The 20878-nt window shown below is 48.9% G+C and overlaps 3 protein-coding genes across 5 annotated transcripts in view; 1 reads left to right on the top strand and 2 right to left on the bottom strand.

Annotated features, from left to right (window-relative positions):
- The window catches only part of RNASE13 (ribonuclease A family member 13 (inactive)), a 34032-nt gene extending 15930 nt beyond the window's left edge, over window positions 1–18102 (top strand). Inside the window, exons 2-3 of one of the 2 annotated variants that reach the window (XM_006190846.3) lie at window positions 15988–16318; window positions 16665–18102. In XM_006190846.3, coding sequence (XP_006190908.2) covers window positions 16075–16318; window positions 16665–17134 — 714 coding nt within the window. In that variant the 5' untranslated portion in view covers window positions 15988–16074 and the 3' untranslated portion in view covers window positions 17135–18102. Of the gene's footprint in view, window positions 1–15987; window positions 16424–16664 lie in introns of both variants that reach the window. The other variant, XM_014564445.2, reaches the window with a different exon arrangement.
- Window positions 4969–19965, bottom strand: LOC102508883 (ribonuclease 7). Of its 2 annotated transcripts, none has more exons than XM_032481637.1 (2): window positions 19846–19965; window positions 4969–7904 (listed from the first exon to the last, which is right to left on the bottom strand). In XM_032481637.1, the coding sequence occupies exon 2, from the start codon at window positions 7862–7864 to the stop codon at window positions 7394–7396; it is 471 nt and encodes a 156-aa protein (XP_032337528.1). In that variant the 5' UTR covers window positions 7865–7904; window positions 19846–19965; the 3' UTR covers window positions 4969–7393. The 2 variants fall into 2 exon arrangements, with proteins under 2 accessions (XP_032337528.1, XP_032337527.1); XM_032481636.1 differs by lacking the exon at window positions 19846–19965 and adding an exon at window positions 8416–8602.
- TPPP2 (tubulin polymerization promoting protein family member 2) lies at window positions 18764–20737 on the bottom strand. The gene is made up of 4 exons (XM_014564444.2): window positions 20684–20737; window positions 20248–20489; window positions 19846–19999; window positions 18764–19041 (listed from the first exon to the last, which is right to left on the bottom strand). Exons 2-4 carry the CDS (start codon window positions 20418–20420, stop codon window positions 18853–18855), a joined length of 516 nt encoding a protein of 171 aa, XP_014419930.2. The 5' UTR covers window positions 20421–20489; window positions 20684–20737; the 3' UTR covers window positions 18764–18852.
- Between the last annotated feature and the right edge of the window lie 141 nt (window positions 20738–20878).

The raw sequence follows: 20878 nt of genomic DNA, 5'->3' as shown, positions 1-20878 counted from the left end.
GTGAGTAAGGAGCCAGAAGCTCCGCTCCTCTGATAAGGTACTTCTAACAGTGTGTGAGAAGAGCTGTTGCTGACACTGCTTTTCCTAGGTGCCCAGGCTGAGACAGGCTGGGGTGCAGATGCCCTGAAGTAAAATTCACTGAGATACAGCTGAATGAAGGTGTAACATTAGCTTCAGAAGGCAGATGGCCGCTGATAGTATTCTGTTTCTCTGGGCACAGCTTAGAAGATTTTCAGCCAACTTTCTGCCAAACAGCTCACACATCCATGGAGGACCACCTGTGGCCGACAGGTGACGCGAAGCAGCAGTAAGTCCTATAACGATGGATGGATGCCCTGCCACCCTGGCGTTTGACTAGCTCAGGCTGCGAAAAGCTATTGCAATGCTCATTCAAAAAGGAGACTGAGATTGTGAATATTCAGCTCCCCAATTACTTTGTGAGTATATATAACATCCCTGGGAGGGAGAGGAGGGAAAAAAGAGAAAAATGCAAACAGAACGAAAGCCCAGGAAGTGGCTGGAGATAAGCTCAGGCTGGAAGAGCCCAGAGGGAAAGGAGAGGGCGAGCATTTCTGCAGGACGGCAGGGCTACCTTGCCGCTCCTTCTCTAAGCATCCTCCTTGCGCTGCTGGCTGGGACCCGAGGTCTCGGCAATGAGTCAACAGCCAGGCCAGGGGAGTTGGGTGGGTCTCAGATGGAGGCAGGAGCCTTGCCAGAAGCTCCCACAGGGACTCTCTCCAGAAGGGATTCTCCTCCAAGAAGGGTCCTTGGCTCTGAAGGCCCCTGGCTGTGAGATACCCTGGATCCTGGTTTCTAAACCCTGAGCCTCAGGGCTCTATCACGGAGCTGCTGCGCTCCTTCTGGGAAGCCTCCTTCTGTTCCTGTGGCTCTGGGAACCTGCCTCTTTCCAGGTCCATTTTGCCATACTGTGTGGCTCTTGGCTACCTTCGCAGGGAGCCCAGTGCCATGATGATCTTGCCCCAGTGGGTGGACTGCCTCCCTTTGTTCCTGACTCTAAGACCTGTCCTCAAGAAGGAGAGGATGTGGTCTTCAGCCTAACCAGAGCTGAGGCATGTGGCTCCCCCCACATGTGTTTTGTGGCCTTTGACTTACTACAAGCCCATGCGCAGCACGCGGACCTCCCAGGGATGATGACAACAATGATAAAAACAATCAACGCTAACATTTATGGGAGGATTTCTGGTTCCAGTCACTGTTCCAAGTGCTCTGTGTCTGTTTTCTCATTTTTTTTTTTTTTTTTTTACCACGTGAAGAACCTTCCTGCTGCCCTGACTCTGTGACTATCTCATTTTCCTCATCCAATTCTTAAAAGAGAAATACTGGTCAGAGACTCAGCCCATAAAGAGCAAGTTAAGGAAAACCTCATTAAGGCCAGTGTGCTCTTCCCCTAGGTTGAATACAGACGTGCACAAAGAGTACACAAAGCCATCAGATGAATGCCTTCTTTCCTAATTTCACCAGAACTTTTTGGAGCGGGAAGGAAGTAATTTAAAGCATTGTTTTTACATAGAATAAAACTATGATGGAGTATACTGAAAAATTCAAATCAATTACTTAAAAAAATAATTTTAAATGTTTTTGCTTTGAAATAATTTCAAATTTATATGTGTTTCAGAAGTGGTACACAGAGCTCCCTTGTATGCTTCACCCAGCTTCCCTAATTATTAACATTTCTGAACTGTTTGAGACTAAGTTACAGAAATGATGCTCCATTACACCCTTTATACAAAAATGAGTATTTCCTAATTATAAATACTCTTGCCTTCAGAACCACAGCACAGCCATAAAACCCATAAAATTAACATCGATCCATTATTATCACAAAAGAAAATTTAAGATAATATATAAAACATCTAGGCACTTGGCTCCCTGTATAAATATTAGTTAAGTGAAAGAAAGGGGCTTCAAGGAAAGCTCATGCTTGCTGGACATGAACTTTGGGTGTTTTAATTAATTCTATTCTGCCATTACTAGCACTTCGGGGAAAATTCTGACAGACATTGCTCTGTGGGCTCCAGTTGACCATGAAAACCCAGACCTGGATGTGCCAACTTTGAGGGTAAAGAACGATGACCATTCTTTGACATTTCCAACTTTCCCTCCTGAGTCATTTAAGCAAGTCCTTAGGTAAGCTTACTGTCCCCTCACCTCCATCATGGAAGACCTCTTACACTTTTCCTACCCTCTAATTCAGCTCCATTTGCTAGTTATGACCTTACCAAAGATAAAATATTTTGGATGTTTCAGGCCCATCTGGAGGTCCATCAAATGGATCTCCGCAATCTTTTCACTCTGGCCCTAAGTAGCAGATGGGAAGTGGAGATATTTATTCTTGCTGCAGGCCCTTATTTATGTCTCCAATAGCCAATGGCATGGGACATGCTGAACTAGATTACCATCATTGGGTGCTTTTTTTTTTTTTTCATTTCATTGATACAATGTGAGCATTCAGGTGAAGGGGATGTGGTCCATGGGTGAGTGGCAGAAAAGTAAACATGTTGGGATCATGGGCACTGAACAATCTTTTGGATGAACATGTTTTTGTCTCAACCCAGGAATCTGCCCATCTGCAGATCGATGTACCAGTCCATGTGTAGGAAGTTTGACCTTGGAAGATGTCTGAGATTCATTTGGGACCATTAGCTCAAACGCCACTTCAGAACCATCACTGGACGGGTTCAAGAAACCTGAATTCTTACTTAAACTAGCCATGTGATCTTGGGTCCCCTGGGTCTTATTGTTCTCATTTGCAAAATGAGGAGGGCAGGATGAGATGATCTCTGAGGTCACTGGATACAATCTCTTGTAACATGATTTTATGAATATGTTAACGCTATGGGTGTGAAGTTCCACCTTGTGCTAAGTGCCATGGCCAAAAAACCATAGAAAGTGACAACTGTGATGTTTTCCCTCTGTAACCAATCCATCGGAAAGCCGTGGACCACCACTGGTGGTAGTTCTGTGTAGAGGAAGACAAACTAGGAAATGGAGCTGAATCAGAGGGTGGGAAGAGTGTAAGAGGTCTTCCATAATGGAGGTGAGGGGACAGTAAGCTTACCTAAGGGCTAGTTTAAATGACTTGGGAAGGGAAGTTGGAAATGTCACTAGAGCCCTCTCTCTATCAACTGCTGTGATAGTTGAACCCTTTGGAGAGGAGCAGGTAAGGAGCCACCACAAGTTAGTGGCCCTAGATTTTCTGCCTTCTTTGCATATCTTTGGATTTATGGAGGGTAGAGATGAGAAAAAAACCCTTAAGTGGTCTTAACAGAAACACTCAAAAGCCTTTTCTTTCCCCCTAACTGAAAGCATTGACTCCCACCCTATCCTGTTCCAAATTACCTCACCAAGAGAAAGGAACGCGTGTCTTTTTTGCCTGACCTTGAACCTTAGCTTATCTACTCTTGGCTAAGAACTTTTTTTGGCAAGGAGAGGCTGAGGAGGGTTTTGGCCTCTTTTGTTTAAGTCCTTTGTTCTTCTGTCGCAGAAGTCAGGCCTGCTCCATCCATCACATGTTTGGCCACTCAGTGTTTCACACCATAGTAATAAATGTAAATGATAACATCTTTCAGGCTCTTCCAACATGCCAGCCACTGTACTACGTGCTTTGTGTATGGTGTCACATTTAATCTACAGAATACTCTATGAGTTAAGTTACTTTTGTATAGATGAGGAAATTCCAGTCTAAGTCAAGAGGACTTTCCATCAGGGTGTATATTTCCATTATCAGAAGACATCTTTGCTTACCTCCCCTCTTGTGAACTGTGGACTTCCTACAGGGCCTCATTAGCAATGTTTTCTCGTAAAGCCCTCATGGCTTCTTGGATGCTCCCAAGCTTACTTACTGGCTTTGGAGTCCTGCACAGGAAAACATCCTGGTAAGAGCTGTGACTGCTCTTTCTATCCCTCCATGGTGGAATAGGGGTAGGAGGAGGACTTTAAAATGAGGATCTGAAGTCTTCAAAGCCCTTTTGGAGGCCCAGTTGTGCAGGAGCATAGAAACAATGTGATAAAATGGGCCAGGGCTCTTCTCAAAGAGACGGCTCCCTGGATGTGGCTGCTATCAGTATGTTTTCTGTTGCTGTAGCTCTAAGGTCATCCCCTAGAGCCACAGAAACTACATAGAGGGCCATCTGGATCAATGTGAGGGAAAGAGTCCTAGTTTCAGGGGCATTTCTTCTTCATACGCCCTGCCCTTGAGATCAAGACCCTTCTCTTCACATTGACTCAACTGGCTGTCTTCATAGTGTCTGTGGGTCATTTTCTTCAGAGAGAAGACTTTGGGGAAGATGTAGAAAAGTCTCCTACCTATTCCACCTCAGATAGTCTCGCTCCTAGGAAAGCGAGCTCACAGTAGCTCCAGTTCTTTGGTTACTTTTTTTGCTGGCCTCCATCTGTGCTCCTTAGATCCAGGCTGAAACAATTTATTTAGAGCTATCTACATGAGGCTGGGCAATACTCCCCAGGACTCCCTCCTCGCCTCTCCAAGCCCCCACCCCCAGCAACAGAAATCTCGTAACTAAGTCTCCCTTTCTCCATTGTCAGCTGTCCAGTAGGAAGGTATCAAGGTTCAGCCAGCCTTGCTAGTTGGCCCAAACCCATTATTCATTTTGGACCTCAGCTTCGGCCTTTGAAAGGCTGAATAGCCAAAGACTTATTTCAACATAATTCCTGGATTTTCCCTGAACTTGGCTGTGATCAAGATCATGTGAAGGAATGGGTGACTGTCAAATCTAATCAGTTAAAGAAAGCATCGGTATAAAAACAAGGCAGGTCATTTGGGTTCACCGTTGATATCTGAATAATCACATTCAAACATTGGTGAGCACTCTGAATGTACATGGAAGTGAAATTTTCCTTATGAACTTTAAAAAATGGTGGAATTCTATCAGTCAGTGGATATCAGTCAGAAATATCATCATATTCTAATATCAGCATATTTATTATTTTAAGAAAAATGCTGTAATAATGGTTGTGAAAGCTTTTATTATATACAAAATAATTTTACATTTTCACAGTTCAAAAATAGGTAAATTAGTTGACAGTTATATTAACAGAAAGTATGTACTAGCTAGACAACTTTAGGAAGAGCCTTATATAATTTTTGAGCTAAAAGTATTTATAACAATTTAATAAATACTGCAAATACTGTTTATTTTAACAAATAGAACAAGGCAGAACCATATTAATTAGATTATATTGTGATTCTATGATTTCATTGTATTAAAATCTTTGTGAATTGATATATTAGCATTTATTATGTTAAATAAAATAATCCTTAAGAACTATAGTTTTTAGGAGGATTTTTAAATTGAGGTGTAATTGGCATACAGTAAAGTACACACATCTTAAGTGTACAGCTCAAAGGGTTTTCACAAAGTAAACATATCCAGATCAAGAATAAAACTGTTCAATGTTCTGCAGTCCTTCCTTTTCATCATCCCTCCCCTACCTTCTCTCCTCATCATCTCCAACCACCCAGCCCACCTATCAGGACTCTGCCTACAGATTTATACTCTAGCCTCCTCATAAACATTGCTCTAGCAGAAGAAAGCCCTCCAGGAGAATTGAGTGGGGCATTTGCCTTTGTCTTCGTGTTTGCCAAAGACGGATATGACCTGACAGGGGTATTGCTACTATTATTGCCATTGCTACTACTAGCTATCATTATTGAATGCCTACCAGTGCCTCGGGCTGACTAAGGCTTCATAAATGTCATTTCTAAATCTTCCTGTAATCCTGTTGGGTAGGTGATATTACTCCCATAAATGGAAACATAGTTGCAAAGAGGTTCAGTAGTTTTTTCCAGGTCATGTAGCCATGAAGGACCGAGTCAAGATTTACACCCAATTTTATCTGGCTCCAAAGATTACTCTGACCCTGGGAAGGAATAAAAGAGCACTGGGGTATAGGGGAGGGACCGGTAGAGAGTAGGCTCCCCGGCTGGGAAGGGAAAGTCTAACAAGGTAGTATCTGGGCGCTGAGGTAGGGGGGCGGGGTGTGGGCGTGGGGCGGAGTGCAGTTTGTCCGGGACTGAGGTTCAGGAAGAGAGAAGGAGATGGTGACGGTCAGGGCTGCAGGCAATGCCAGGCGGGGGCTGAGGGTGGGAGGCTACCAAGACTGAGCCAATGTAAAGCCGAAGCTTCTCCAGTTCTGCTCGCCAGTGAAGGAGAAATGGTGTCTGCAGCCCAGGGAGATAGGTAGATGGCATTTCCACATCTCAACCCCTCAGGCCTGGGGCGGACTGCCAGAGCAGAGAGCCAGGGAAGCACCGAAGCAAGAGAGATCATTATCGGCAGGAAGGAAGCTCTGGCAGCTCCCATCAGCCTGTTTGTGACAAGCAGGCACCGGGCCACGGAAGTCCCTTGAGGTCAAGAGAAATGTGATCCTGGAGCAGAGGGATGAAGCTGGGACACTCCCCTGACACTCTGCTTTCAGACCTAGGCGATCAAGCCAGAGGCAGGCCCAGGGCCCAGGACAGAAGAGCAGTGGGCTAGAGAAGGAGGGGCGCAGAGAGGCAGAGAGAAAGAGCGCGCCAAGACCCCTGGAGCACCTCAGAAACAGTCTCTTGGCTAGAGAGGTAATGACCTTTACTGCAGCCACCTCTTCAGAGCTCTCTGTACATTTCTTCATGTGTGAACTCTTACCTAGTTCCCCTCTTGTCCCTGCAGAAGGCTCTCATTTTTCGGCCAGTGGTAAAGGAGAAAGCGCACTGTATTTAGAGTAAGGAGACCTAGTTTCAAGTCCAAGTTCTGCTACTAACTAACTTGACAAGCTCTTGAATTAATTAAGCTTTCTGAAATCTCAACTTCCTCATCCCTGAAGAAGGCAAGTAATCCCTGTCAAGTCCGTCTCACGAGGGACTCACGTGGATCCAGCATGAAAAGCATGAAATGCTATGTAAATACAAGGTGGTGCTTCTTTGTCATCTTTCCTTCCGGCCGTCTCTCTGCACACAGGCCACCTCACTACTGGGTCAGAGCTGGGGAAGAGGCCTCATTTAGGGACAAAAAGAGCTCTTTCCATAAATCCCATGCACTCCTTTTCCATTTCTTTCCTCCTCTTGTCACACTGCCACGAGAAGATGGGGCAGGGGAGAGATGTATGAGGCACAGATCTAGGAACCTGCACCCCTAAGCTTGCTCAGCCCCTCTCTTGGGGATAAGCTCCTGGGAAAGACCATCTCTTCTGGAGCCGAGCCTACTAAAGTTTCAACCTCAACACCCCTACCCCCAACCCCCATCCTCTCAGAGGAGCCTGAGCTAGGAAGGGCCCCAAGAGATGTCAGAATAGAACCTTCTGGGAAAAGGAGGAGTGGTCCAGAGGCCTGGAGAGGGAATTCAGGCACAGCCCAAGCACGAGGAAGGCTAGAAACCTAAAGGACTTTGTCCAAGTGCACGGGAACCAGCTTCAAGTGTCCAGAATCCCCTTTCTGGGGAGGGTCACAGGCCACGATGTAAGGAGCCACCAGTTGCTTCTCTTTGTACCTGCAGTTTGGGTACCGGCCAGAGGTGAGCTTACACGTAGTCAGGGTTGCAGGTTTCTGGCTCTGGTGGCAGTTTTTATGGCCATTCTTGCAGGCTGTGATGGGGGTCTGACAGGTGGCAGCCACGCTGGAGAAGGATTCATGCAGGAAGGTGTTGAAGCCTTTGCAGCGTCTGGAGTACTTGTTGATGTTGCCCATGGCAGCGCTGCATCTCTTAGGCCTGGGCTGCACGTGCTGAGCTTCAAACCACTGAGCCGAGGTCATGTGACTGGGCTTGGCGCTGACTGGGTCCTCCACCACCCAGAGCCCCAGCAGCAGGAGCAGAAGCAGAGGGTAGAATCCTGCTCTGGCCAGTGCCATCTCTCTTAGGGGGAACTGTCAGAATGGAGGGCTGGGGTTGCTGGGGACAGAGAACAGGAGGTGGGAAATGAGCCTTCCTATACCTGCTCCTTCTAGCTAATCACCATCTCCCTCTGCCACTGTCTCCTTCCTCCCTCACCCTGTGTCTTATCCCTCCCTTCCCCTCTGGGTGCCCACAGCCACTATGACCCCACTCCCTAACCCTATGGCTCCATCCCCTTCACCTTGTATCCCTCTCCTCCTTCGTTCTGTCCCTCTTGCCTCCCACTCCTTGTTCTATCTCTTCTCCCTCAAGTCCCATCCCTTAGCATCCCCAGGTCCCTATATCTCCATCTCTTTCTCTGTGTCTCGTCCCCTCCATGACCGCATCCCCATCTCCTCCACATCCCTATATTGTGCCTCCATCCCCCAGCACCACTCTCCTCTCTCCCCTCCACATTGGGTCCCTCCTTTGCCCATCTTGTCATTCGCCTGAGTGTCTACTCTTATCTGGCCAGAACCCATCCATTCTTGGTCCTTTCTCCTCACCCACATCCTGTCTCAGGCCTCACCTCCTCACTGAGTCCTTTTGCTGCAGCTCCTGCTCAGAGGGACACACCTGCCCACCACTGGGCCTCAGATCTCCGGCAGTCTCTTCTCACTGCCTAACTCCGTAAGAACTGGCCTGACCTGTGGTGCTTCTGTTTAGATGTGGGCTGGGGAGCAGCCCCGGGTCAGGAAATGAATGAGGTTCATGCCTCTCCACTTACATGTCCCCAATAAGTGGATACCTATGGAGCTAGGACACCTGCCTGAACATGTTTAGCAATGAGGAAGCGTGAATCCTCACACTCAAAGACTAGATTTGGCCCCCAGCCACATGGTTTCAATGGCTAATAAAGCACCTGATCCAGGTGTCAGCTCAAAATGAATTTCTGGGACAGTTGTCATTTGTCATCTCCTTTATACACTTCCGGTTCTGATTCTGGGAAGAACCTCTCACTGTGATGGTAAGGATTGCTTTTTTCTGACCTGAGAAATAGATGGAACAGCCTAGAAACTTGCTTTGTATGGCTTCTTGTCACAAAGGACTCACTGCTTATCTTTTGGAGGAGGTGGAGGAGATAGGGAAGTGGACCAGTCATCACGGTCACGATTCCCAGCACCAGCCCAGCTCAGCTCTTCTGCAATGATTCATCCCTCTGGGTCCCTCCAGTTCCAAGGTCACCTGGCTTTACCTGGAAATGGCACCCAACACCTCTCATCCTTCACTCTTTCCCGTGCGACTCGATTAAAACTTGCAACACTTAAAAACATTGTCTAAATGTGAAAACTGCTGGTGGTGGGGGTGCTGCTCCACCTCCAGCTGAGACCTTTCTCTACTTTGTCTTCCCTGTTTCCTGTGGCAGTTACAGCTGTGTGGTCAGTGCTGCTTCCGGGGCACCAGTGAGCCTGGCATGAGACTCAGAAGAACTGAGATGCTGAGAAAGAGAAGCATCACTATCTGTGGATGGGAAGAACTCCTAGAAAACTGAGATGAACAGTGTTTTTGCTTCCCAGGATTCGCCTGTTAGTAGTAGGTGATCTCAGACTATTGGGTTCAGGCTCATTCACATAGTCAACAAATATTTCTTGAGCATCTACTATGCTCCAAGATGCTTGGGATATATCAGTGAATAAAAGAGACAAAATCCCCACCTTTGGAATCCTTACATTCCATTGAGAGAAAGACAGTAAAAAATACATACTTTGCTCAGGGTGATAATTGCTAAGGGAAAAAAAAAACACGATGGAAATTAGTAGGCAGTGATTTTTAAATAGGGTCACTGAAGTAGGTGACTCTGGGACAAAGACCTGAAGGTGAGACAGGGAACTGATGCTTGTCTGGGGAAGAATGCTCTGAGTAGAGAGGGCAGCACTGCAAAGGCCCAAAAGCAGGTGGATGTCTGGGGTGTTGGAGGAACAGTAAGGAGTCTGGTGTGGCTGGAGCAGGTGAATGATGGGGTCAGAGAGGGACCAGAGGCCACGTCATGGAAAGCCTTAGACCCCACTAGGACTGTGAGTTTTGTGCACACACTGGGGAGCCCTGGGAGGGCTCTAAGCAGAGGAGTAAAGGGCCCGTCTACTTAAAGATCCCCTGGCTGTTGTGTGGATGTGACTGCTAAGAGGCCACACAGACCATCTGGGTCATAAGCTTTGTGTTCTGGTCCCGAAGTCGGGATTTTGAGTCAGGAGGATAGGGAGTTTGTTCTGAGATCAGGAGACATTATTTTAGTAGACAGAGTGCATAGCTGTGGGTCAGGAAGAAAAAGTGGTGTTGGAGTGAGAAACACCACTAGGTGGCAACAGAGAACCGGGAGCGAGTTCACACCGGCCACCGGCTCCCCTGGTTCCCCCTCAGTGAGGCCTTGGCGGTGGGAACAGCATTCATGAGTTTGTTCAGGTGCCTGAATCTTTGTAGTTTGAACTTCTGGATAGAGAATTATGCCTCTGCTGCTGTAGAAATGCAAATGTTTGGAGATAAAATCTGTGGTTTAAAGCATTCTGTGGGCAGAATGAGGATCAGCACAGTCCAGCCCTGGACCGCAGGCTGGGGTTAGAGGAGCGGGTGGGAGGCCAAGAGCTCATTTGAATTCCTAGCCAGGTCTCCTCCTCACTTCTCATTATTCTAGAGTGAGATGTTTCCAAACCACGACTGGCACTGCCCTCTGCTCCTGTGTTTTCCTGTCTTTATAATGATCCCAGTTTGCTCCCCAACTTCATTCTGCTGGGCTCTCCAGAAAGCTGCCTTAGTGCTCTGTGAAAGTAAAATCAACACGGCTGGGCTGTCTCCGGTCAAAGGGAAAAAGGAGTAAAGGTTCAGGTTTGCACTGAAAAGCTGAACTGACCATTTGCACAACTCAAGCTGAAACCCTTACTTCGCCCTCGTTATTTGAATAAGGCAGGCAATTTTATTTGTTTGTTCGTCGAAACTACCTAGCTTCCAAGATCTGCTTCACTTTTCACTCGGTAGGACAATTTTGCATTTCTCCTTAGATTCATAGGGCAAGAGGAAAAGTGGAGGAAGGGGAACACAGTTAGGGAGAACAGAAGAAATCAGGCATCAGGCCAAGGACGGTCAGGGAGTCTGGGAGAAGGGAGAACAGAAGAATTGGAGAAGGCAGAGCAGAAGACAAAATGGTGGGAGAGAAGAAAGCCCCTCACGGGGCAGCCTCTATCCAGGGATATGAGGCAGGTTCCCCCAGCCTCCTTCTCCTTCTGCCATCATAGTTACTGCTCTTGGCCTCGCCTCGCCTCTCCCCAGGCCGCTGCTGTGTGTGTGTGTGTGTGTGTGTGTGTGTGTGTGTGTGTGTGTGTGTGTGTGTTTAAAGTCACTGGGGTGGGTGTTGTGAAAGCTTCGACAGTGCCAGGTGGACCTCTGCCGGTCTTCCCCACAGGACAACAGCTGCTGCCTCCTCCAGCCCGTGTTGGGAGGGGGTGAGGGGGGCTGGGAGAGAGGAGGGCCAGCCTGGATCGGTGCCCACCCTTCAGAGCCCAGCCTCCCTCTCTTCCGGAGTTCCACACAGCCTCTCTGGATGCGGATGGAAAGCCCGTGAGAGTTTCCCTCCAAGCAGGAGCAGGTCCAAGTTCTGTTATCCTCATTTTCTTGCTCCCAGGATAAATAAAGGTAACCAGCTCATTTTTGTAGATGAGGAAGGTGGAACAAACAGCAAGTTGGGATCAGATGTGGAACTCGCTTTGGGTCTTTGAATTCTCATGACCTTTCCTGGAACAGCTGTGGGTCTAGAGGAGGCAGCACTGACAGAAGGTTGGAATCCTTGGCTCCCAGACCAATGCCTCTTAGACAGGCCAGGATGTAGAAGCGGGGGACCTGGTCTGGGGTTGAGATGCCTCACCAGGTCACTCAGTCTCACAAGCCACTGCCAGCTCCCCATTTGTCTACAGAACAAAATATAAATTCCTTAGCCTGCTATTCAAGGTCTGTCACCATCTGGCAAACCTGTCTTTCCAACTTTGACTCTTCTCCCACTGATTGCTTCAACCCCAGCCAGGCTGGTTTTTTTCTCTTTACTCAAACATACCTTTCATAACCCTCTTTATCTCCACTCAACTGTGTTTCCTGAGACCCATCCTAAAGTCCCAGGATGACCCTCTCCCCACCAGAAAACTTTCTCTGGCCCAATTCAGAGGGATCTCTCTCACCTCTAAATTCCTACAACACTTACCGTCTTCAGAATGTATAATTTTCTGCCTTGAATCATTGGTTATTTCTTCACATGTATTTATTGTTTTCCTCCAATTTAGACTGTCAATTCCCAGAAGACAAGGACCACCTGTTATATGTCTTCTGCATACCCCATAGAATATAGCATAGTGCTTTGCATATCAGTGACCCTAAACGATTCAACTTCTGGGTTAGAAGGCATTCACTCTTGAATAAGCCTGGTCGCAGATGGTATCACTTGAATAACCCCATTCCCAGCTGAGGAACTGACAATGCAGCTCCTGAACTTCAGCCTTGGGGTAGATGTGAACCTATGACAAGAAGTTTGAAATGGCTGAAGCAATCCTTTGGGTTCAAGGACAGCCTAAGTACTGTCCATGACACAGTATGCTGTTTGAACAGTTTGGGTTGGACAGGGCAAAAGTGATGCCACCGAGACTGTGGTGAGCTCACTTGGGGCAAAACCTTGGGGGTCCCCTTAATCATAGGGATTTACCCCTGCACTTGTCACTCTAGCCAGTGGTTCTAGAGATTCTTACCGTTGGGGAGGGGAAGAGGGAGAGAATGTATAGATGGCTACCTGCAGAGAGTCACTTTTACAGGAAAAATGTTACAAAGATGTTTTAATGGTGGTCTACCAGTAATCTTTTGCTGGTAAAAGACCCAGCATCATCACAAGCAAAGTCTAATAAAATTATTTCTAAATACTGGATATTTATCAGTGCTCTTCAATATATAAAGTATAACTAAGCCAACTCTTGTTAGGAACTCTGATTCTCTCATTAGACCAGGACTTGTCAACCTCACACAATCTACATCTTGGTCTGGATAACTCTTTGTTTTGGGAGCTGTCCTCTGCGATGTAGGATGTCTAGCAGCATTTCCTGGCCTCTACCCACTAGATGCCAGTAGCACCTCCCAGTTGTGACAACCAAAAAAAGCCTCCAGAGGTGATCAAATTGCTTCCTGTTGAGAACCACTGAATTAGACCTATGACTCAAGTAAGCCACTGTCCCTCTCTAAAACCTCGTGTCTTCATCTCTAGGGTGATTCTTGTATGTGGAAAGTCCAGTGTAATGGGGTAACAATTCCACAAATCTCAGGCTCAGGGAGCAGGTGAAACCATGACAAGGATGTTAGGATGGAGGAAGCAATCCTGTGGCTCAGCTCCTCTGGGATAGGATTTTCCAAGACCAGACCACTAGGATTGCAGGTTGTTGGAGCCCAAAGGCCCGTCACACACTCAGCACTGTGCCTGGCCCCATGTTTGTGCCTTTGTAACATATGTTCATACCCTGTCATTCCTACTGAACTGTAAATTTAATATGGACTGTAACTGGCTCATTTACCTTTCTATTTCCCCTGACATTTGTTATAGTGATTTTCAGGTAGTATTTAGAAATTTTAAAATAACTTTAAAGTAATCGACACGGGGCATGACGAATAACAGAAAGCTTCGTGAAGATGAATATAAGTCAGGTGTGAGAGGGTCTCTAGATTGGCAGAGCGGAGATACGGGGAGGTCACTTGGCTCATTAGGGGGATATAAGAGACTCTGCAGATGTTAAGTGAGTTGAAGGGAATAAAGTGAGTTGGTACAGGACCTGGAAGACCATGCCCACTTTTCCACTTTTATATCGTTTAGTGGTTAAAAGGCACTTCCATACTGACCATCTGATTTTATTCTTGCAGCCTCATAAGGTAAGGCAGGCATCAGTCCCCTTTTATAGAAGATGAAACAAAAGCTCAGTAGGTTATTTGATATCAAGCCCTAAACTCTCCTCTGCAACGTGCTGGTCCATTTCCTTAATAGCGTGTGGGGAGGTGAGTGGTGGTGGGTGGGTAGTGAAGCAAGGAATAGGAAGGCCAAGAAGCATGAAAAGCCCCTTCCTCTTCTCAGGGAAGCTGCGCTTTGAGCAAATAGGGAAGAGGTGGCACACTCTGAGGCTGGGACCACAGAGTGATAGCTTCCTCAGAACAAAGACGAGAGTCAGCCAGGCTCACGCACCACCTTGCACGGGCTCCCAGTGGGCGCTGGCTTAAAGACCAGCCTGAGGATATAGATGAGCCACCTGCCTGCGGCTTCATCCTCACCTGCTTGGCTGGGTACACTTCCCTGGGGAGGTCCTCCAAACAGAGGCTTCTTAAACAGGACCTCTGGGCTGATCCTCCGATGGGGTAGCTCAGTGGGACTGATGAGGGGAGAGCAGGAGGGGAAGAGCAGCATTCAGAGTGGAGGAGACAAGAAGAGCTAGAGGTGGGGGGAGGGAGGGGCACCAAGGGGGAAGCAGGCAGGGATGGAGATGCAGTTGGAGACATGCTGGGGGCCAGGTCATGGATGTCTTCTGTCCTCTGAGGTGTAGAGCCCTTCTGGAGTTGCAGGGTGTGTGGGTGTCCAGGAGAGGGGAGAGCCTGAGCAGGGGAAGAAATAGAAATGGAAGAGACAGGTTCGGGAAAAGTTTTAGTTAAGATTGGCAGGGCTAGGGGGTGGGTACAGTTCAGTGGTAGAGCGAACACTTAGCATGTACAAGTCCTGGGTTCAATCCCCAGTACCTCCATTAAAAACAAAAAATTAAAGGGATGGGTGCAGCCCAACTTAACTGTGTAATGCTGAGAATCTTTGCATCATCAGCCAGATGTGCAACATATGTGCAAAAAAACTAAAAATGGCTTAACATTTCCTACTAAAAATGTATGTGAGTGGTTGATAATTAAACTCCATAAGACATCTAGGGAGTCCATACATATTTTAAAAAAAATATTGGTAGGGCTGCATACTGGTGGGCTCATGATCATGTCGAGTACTCAGTATGTGCCAGGCTGTGGGCTAAGCGCTCCTGAGATGCATCTTAATGAACCTTAATACTACCACGAGACACAGAACAGTATCCTCATTAACAGATGAGGCAATCGAAGCTCGTCCTGGCCTAGTAAACTTAGACTGGTGGTGCCCAGCCTGGAAACAGCAGAGCTGGGAATCAATTCCTGGTCTGTTTTACTCAAAAGCTTTGCTCTTAACCACCATGCAGTCCTGCCTCCCAACAGGTGGGGTTAGGGAGAGGGAGGGGTCGGGGCTCAGGCTGAGATTTCTTGCATAGGTAACCGAGGAAACAGACAACACAGGAGGAAAAGCAAGTTGGGGGAGGATGGGCACGGTTTTGGACTCCAGTTGGTGCTGGCAGAAAGAGCAAGTTGAAGGGGGCCGTGAAGGAGGAACAACCATATGTCTCTCTGCGCACCCCCACCCCTCCTGAACTACGCCCTGCCTTGGAACACTCAGGGTTCTCCGTTCTGACTCCCGTGTCCTGCTCTCCAGGGACAGAGGGGAGTAGGCTGTCCTAAGCTCACAACCGGGACAACACCTGCAGGAAGACAAGGCCCAGAGGCCTGTGGAAATCAAGGAATGTGGCTGGCAGGCCCTAGGGAGCTAGCTCTCTGGTTCTGATGAAAGGGCAGGTGTTGACGGAAAAGAGTTAGGAGCCTGGCCCTTTCCCCAGCGTGATAAACTCCAGCGTGAATCTGACCTGCTGGGCTCAGGCAGGCCCGCACCGCCTCAAGTCCTGGCTACTGCTGTCTGTCTAATCCCACCTGACAAGTCTGAGGCTTCCAGGTCAGCCTACATACATTTCCATACATTTCCAGGAGTGCTGTGACCCTGAGAGGGCCTGAGATTACAGGTAAGAGTGTCAGTGTGATCACGATTGGAGTCAAGTTGATGATGGGGACAGTGAGGGGTCCACAAGGAGGTCTTTGATGCTCAGCCCAGCACTCAGGCGGGAAGCCCTTGTGTCCACGGCCCCCTTAAATTTCCATGAGTTGGATGAGAGAGGGGCAGACCCTCTGTTCTCTGAGGGTCAGGAATAAGCATTGCTTTGTTTCTCAGAAACATGACAATGCTTTCCTTCTCACGTTTCTGCAGACGTGGGGCCTATGAACCAGAGACGACATCAAAGGAAGCCCAAGAACTTGGGGACTTCTGGCAAGGAGGTTGGAACTAAGTGTTCTGATGACATCACAGAGGAGGAGACAAGAAAGCAATGTCTCTTTCTTCCCACTCCTCCAACCCCCTCAGCACAGGGGCTCCTCAAACCCAGGGGACACTCCCTCCTTGGAGACTCGTCTTTATCCAGACACCTTTCCAGCCTCCTCTCACCTCTGGGCTGTCCTTGGTCTGAGGCAAGAAGAATCCGTACCACGGCCCTGCTGCCTTCCAGCGCCTGTCCTTCCCGGCGGCCGTCAGACAGCTGTGGGTGAGCCTGTCCCTCTGGGCCCTCTGCATTTTTACCAGAAGGATTAACCGGGCCAGGGATAACTGGGAAGAGTCTCAGCCAAGGACCAGTTGGACCTCTTGTTCTGTAAGTGTTACAGCTCACGGACTGGGTGAGGCTGAGGCCCTAAGGTAGACCAAGGGAGAGGAGGGGAATGGCTAAAGGTGGCTGACCAGTTGGGCCAGTGTCCCCCCTCTTTGAAGCATGAGGACTTGGGCCAGATGACCTCTGGGACAGTCCAGTTTGTGGGTAGAGGGGAAGGCACACGGGGAAGGCTGGGGGCACACTGTAGGCCCACCTCTGCCTCCAACCACCTTCATTCTACCAGCAGGAGGAATGGCACTTCCTGTGACCCAACTCCTGTTCCTCCAGCTTGTTCTAGCACCAACTTGGGTTGAAAACATCGAACTCCAGGTGGCCATTGAGAACTTCCGCACCTTACACATCGACTATCCCAGGGCTAACTACGCAAAAGGCTTCCGCGGCTACTGTAACGGTCTGATGGCCTACGTGCGGGGCAGGCAACAGACCTGGCACTGCCCAAAGGTCCACTATGTGCTACATGCCCCTTGGAAAGCCATCGGGAAGCTCTGCAAGTACAGCGAGAGCTTCTGTGAGAATTACAATGAATACTGCACTCTTACCCAGGACTCCTTCCCCCTCACCATCTGCAAACTAAACAAGGGAGACACGCCCACCAGCTGCCACTACAACGGCACTCTGACCAACCAGAGGCTCTATCTGCTCTGCTCCCAGCAGTACGATGCTGAGCCGATGGATATCATTGGCCTCTACTAGGCAAGGGAAGCTTTTGGTCTGAACCACCCGCTACCACCACTGCAGACCAGCCTGTCCCCACTCCCAAAGCTCTGATCCCTGGTACCAGGCTTCCTCTCTGGCTTCAAAGGTAGGCAGGGCCCCTCCCAGGAGACCAAGGGACGTAGGAAAAATGTCCAGAGCTTTGGTCACCATGCAAAGTTGTATTGTCTTCTAGGCTTTTTCTAACTTGTTTACCTCCCCACCCCCACCCATCCCTACCCCCATCCTCCCTCTCCCACAGACAGTTTTACCCACCCAAGAAGCTGACTGTGTCCAGTTGGCAGTGACTGTCCATCTACTGGGCCAGATCCTGAATCCTGGATGGAGGCCCAGAGCCTCGGCTCACACCATGGCAACAGGCACCAGTTCCGGGTCTCAAATCCCCATCCCTACCAGCCTTCCCTTCTCAATCCTCCCCATTTCCCTAATGAGTCCCTCCACGCACTCACCCACGTGGTGGGTACCTCTAGCTATAGGAGCCTCCCTGAGTGTCTTATACTCATATTAGCTTCATTTCTCCAGGGGCCCCCTCTGTTCTCAGTCTGCTCCTCTCGATGGAATCATTGATTTCGTCTTCGCGGAATACATCTCTTCTGCTCTGGAGAGTGCAGTCTCTCCCCAACACTCCCAACCTCTTTCATCGCCTTGTATTCTTTTCCTTCCATCCTTCTCACCTTGGCTCACTGGAGCTTCACGTTATCTTCCTGCATCCCTTTCCTTCCCAAAGCTCCTCCTCACATTCCCCCAGACTCCAGGATCTGCCTCTGACAAGGCGTGGGTGAAGTGGGTCTAGCTGTAGTCACAGAAGGTTTTAAAACCATATCTGAATTACGTAAAATATAACCATGGGATGACATGGGGTGAAGGGTACATGGGGCCTCTCTGTACTTTTAGCATCTTCCTGGGAATCTATAGTCATTTCAAAATAAAAAGATAAAAAAAAAAAACCCACATCTGAATCAGTTCTGATGTCATTCCTTGTTCCTCAATGCACCAGAACTCCTACTCTCAGAGTCCTGGAGGTGACCCACCTCTGGCCATTTCCTGGGCCATCCTTCGCAGGCCGTAGGATCTTCTGTTCCATGTCTACCACGATGGGGGTGGGGTGGGTAAAACTCAGTTCCAGATGGGTGTTGAAAATGGGTTATCTCTCTCCGTCAGCTGTAGGACAATCTCCTAATAGATCCTTGGTCCACCATCTCTGGCTTCTATTTCTTCCCCAACAAAACATGGATTGCAACAGATGAGGAAGGTGGAGGGACAGGGGAGGGTCGAGTTGCTAGTATCTGGGTCCTGCTATGTCAAATCAGCAATTGCTCCTCCCCTTGGGGAGGTAGGGGGAGATGGATACTGGTAACGTGTGAACGTAAGTAGCAAATACTTTTACCTCCATATAGGGTTGATCTCTTATCTCTGAATGTACTCCTTAGCCATGTTCTTAGAAGCAGTTGTTGAGGGGGATGCTTCCTAATGGCGGGAAGGCACGGGGCCAGTAGAGTAAAGCGTAGTGCTGGGAACCCCTTCCCTCGGGTTTCTCGGCTCCTCTCTCTGTTTCTACCCCAAGGGCCCCACCGTCCCTCCCCCTGGTGGAAGACAGAACTCACGGGCTGCTGCACACACAGATGTTTATTGCTCCCCAAGCTCCCTGGTGTTAAAGATGCAGGGCCAAGGCTGCCAGGCCCACACGAGGCTACTCCCTAGCGGCTGCCCTTCTTATCATAGGTGCCAGCACCCTTGTAGCCACTCACATAGCCTGAGCTGTCAGTCACGTCTTCCCGGCCCGCGATGCCCTTGCCCTTGCCGCTCTCGTCAAAGCGCTCCTTGTGGGTGCCTGTGTACTTGCTGGTGTCGGTCAGCCGGCTCACCCCTCCCACTGTCGTTGCTTTCTGCAAGCCAGAGGGTAAGTCTGATCCTTCTCCCTTTCCCCCCATGACCACGCCCCTTCTCTAAGGAGGGCCTTTGATTCCACTAGTTCTCCCAGCCCTTGTACAGCCCTTGGCATCGTGCCGCTTGCTTAGGGCCCAGATGCAGTTGTGGCAGCAGCTATGATGAGAACCATCCCCTTGAGGAGGAGGAGGAGGAGTCTGCTGTATGGGAACGAGTCGGGTGTGTGTGTGTGTGTGTGTGTGTGTGTGTGTGTCTCTTTCTACTTCCAGAGGGGCTGTTTTGACTAGGCTGTAGCTGGAGGACTTCAACGGCCGACCTAAAATGCGAAGTCTGTCCTACTGGGAAGGCCCTATTGAAAACCTGGAGTAGAAAGAGCTTTTAGTAGAGAGGGGACAAATAAAGAACAGAGGGTGGATGAGAGGCAGGAAGTCAGATATTAGACCTCATATAAGAGCAGGAAGAGGAGAGGGGATCAGGTGCCAAGTCCTCTGCACTCAGTGTCCCCCCAAAACCACCAGGCTCCAGTTGCCTGACTCAGATACTGGACACTTCAAAATGAGTCTAAGTTTTACTATGAAAAGAGCTGTGGACCTTGGGTTAGTCACTTCCTCTCACGCTTTCCTCACCTCTGAAATGACTAGATGATCTCTAAAGTCTGTTTCAATACCAACAGTGCTCAGAAGCTCTCTGCCCTGTCTTCCTACAGTGGCACTGTTGGCAAGGGTGAGGGACATCGGCAAGAGAGAAGCAGCAGGGACTCAGGGAACTAGGTTCCAGGGTGAGGAATGAAGAATGTTACTCACAGTAACACCGGTGGTAGCTGGGTCCTTGCCCTCCATGAGTCTATAAATGTTCTCCAGGGCTTCATCCGGGCTCTTTCCCTTGAACCGCTTCTGGCCCAGTTCCTTCATTGCCTCCTGGAACTGCTGGAATGTGATGGTTCGGGCATTCTTGGCCCTGGTCAGTCAGACAGAAATCCAGGAATTCTGGAACATGAACTCATCACCTTCTAAGGTCTAACCCTCCCCTTACTCAGAAAGGGCTTCTTGACTCTGAGTGTCTTAAGAACAGGGTATCGCACAGTGCTGGGCACCCAGCAGGTGCTCAGGAGACCTGTCACCAATGCTCTCCCACATAAACCCTTCCAAGTCCCACTACCTTGTTTGTTCTACTCCACACCCCTAGTCCCGTCTTTGGTCCCTTACTTGACTTTGCTGAACACGATGTCCACATCAGTGGAGGTGACCGTCTTGCCGTCCATGATGCCACAGTCTTTGCACAGCTTGGAGAAGTTCTTGTTGTTCATTTCAGTGCCACTGCTTGACGATTCTCCAAAGACGGCAAACCGCTGGAAGGTTCCTTCTGCTTCTGATGCCATGGTCAGTCGGGGGTTGGGGAGGACAGTAGGGGGGGAGACTTGGGGGTGAGGGAGGAGGGGAAGGGAGGACTGAAGAGTAAAAAGGATGGGGGTTAAAATAAAATCAGAATCAGCAACAGGAACAACCCCCCTTCTCCCTATCCCTCTCTGACTTCCCTCTGACTCCCATCCTACTTACTGTTTCCAGCACAAAGGATACTAGTGTGGATCCTACCTACTGAATAATCACCACCACCAACCACTTCCCTACCTCTTTTGTGTACCTGAGAGTGCCTGGATGGTGTCTGACCCTTCCCAGCCTTTGTATGTAAGTGTGTGCAGATAAGTGGGAGCCAGCTGGCTTGGGAGACTGGGTGGCAGTGGGGAGACAGGGGAGGAGAGGAAGATTCTATGACCTCAGCAGTGTTTATGTGACATCACTGTCAGTCCCTAATCTTTGGGGGAGGGGTTCTTTGGTC

The sequence above is a fragment of the Camelus ferus genome, chromosome 6 (genome assembly GCF_009834535.1).
Source record: "Camelus ferus isolate YT-003-E chromosome 6, BCGSAC_Cfer_1.0, whole genome shotgun sequence".
In the NCBI taxonomy this organism is placed as follows: Eukaryota; Metazoa; Chordata; class Mammalia; order Artiodactyla; family Camelidae; genus Camelus; species Camelus ferus.
Note: the sequence above shows the minus strand (reverse complement) of the source record. Positions and strands in the feature narration are given on the sequence as shown.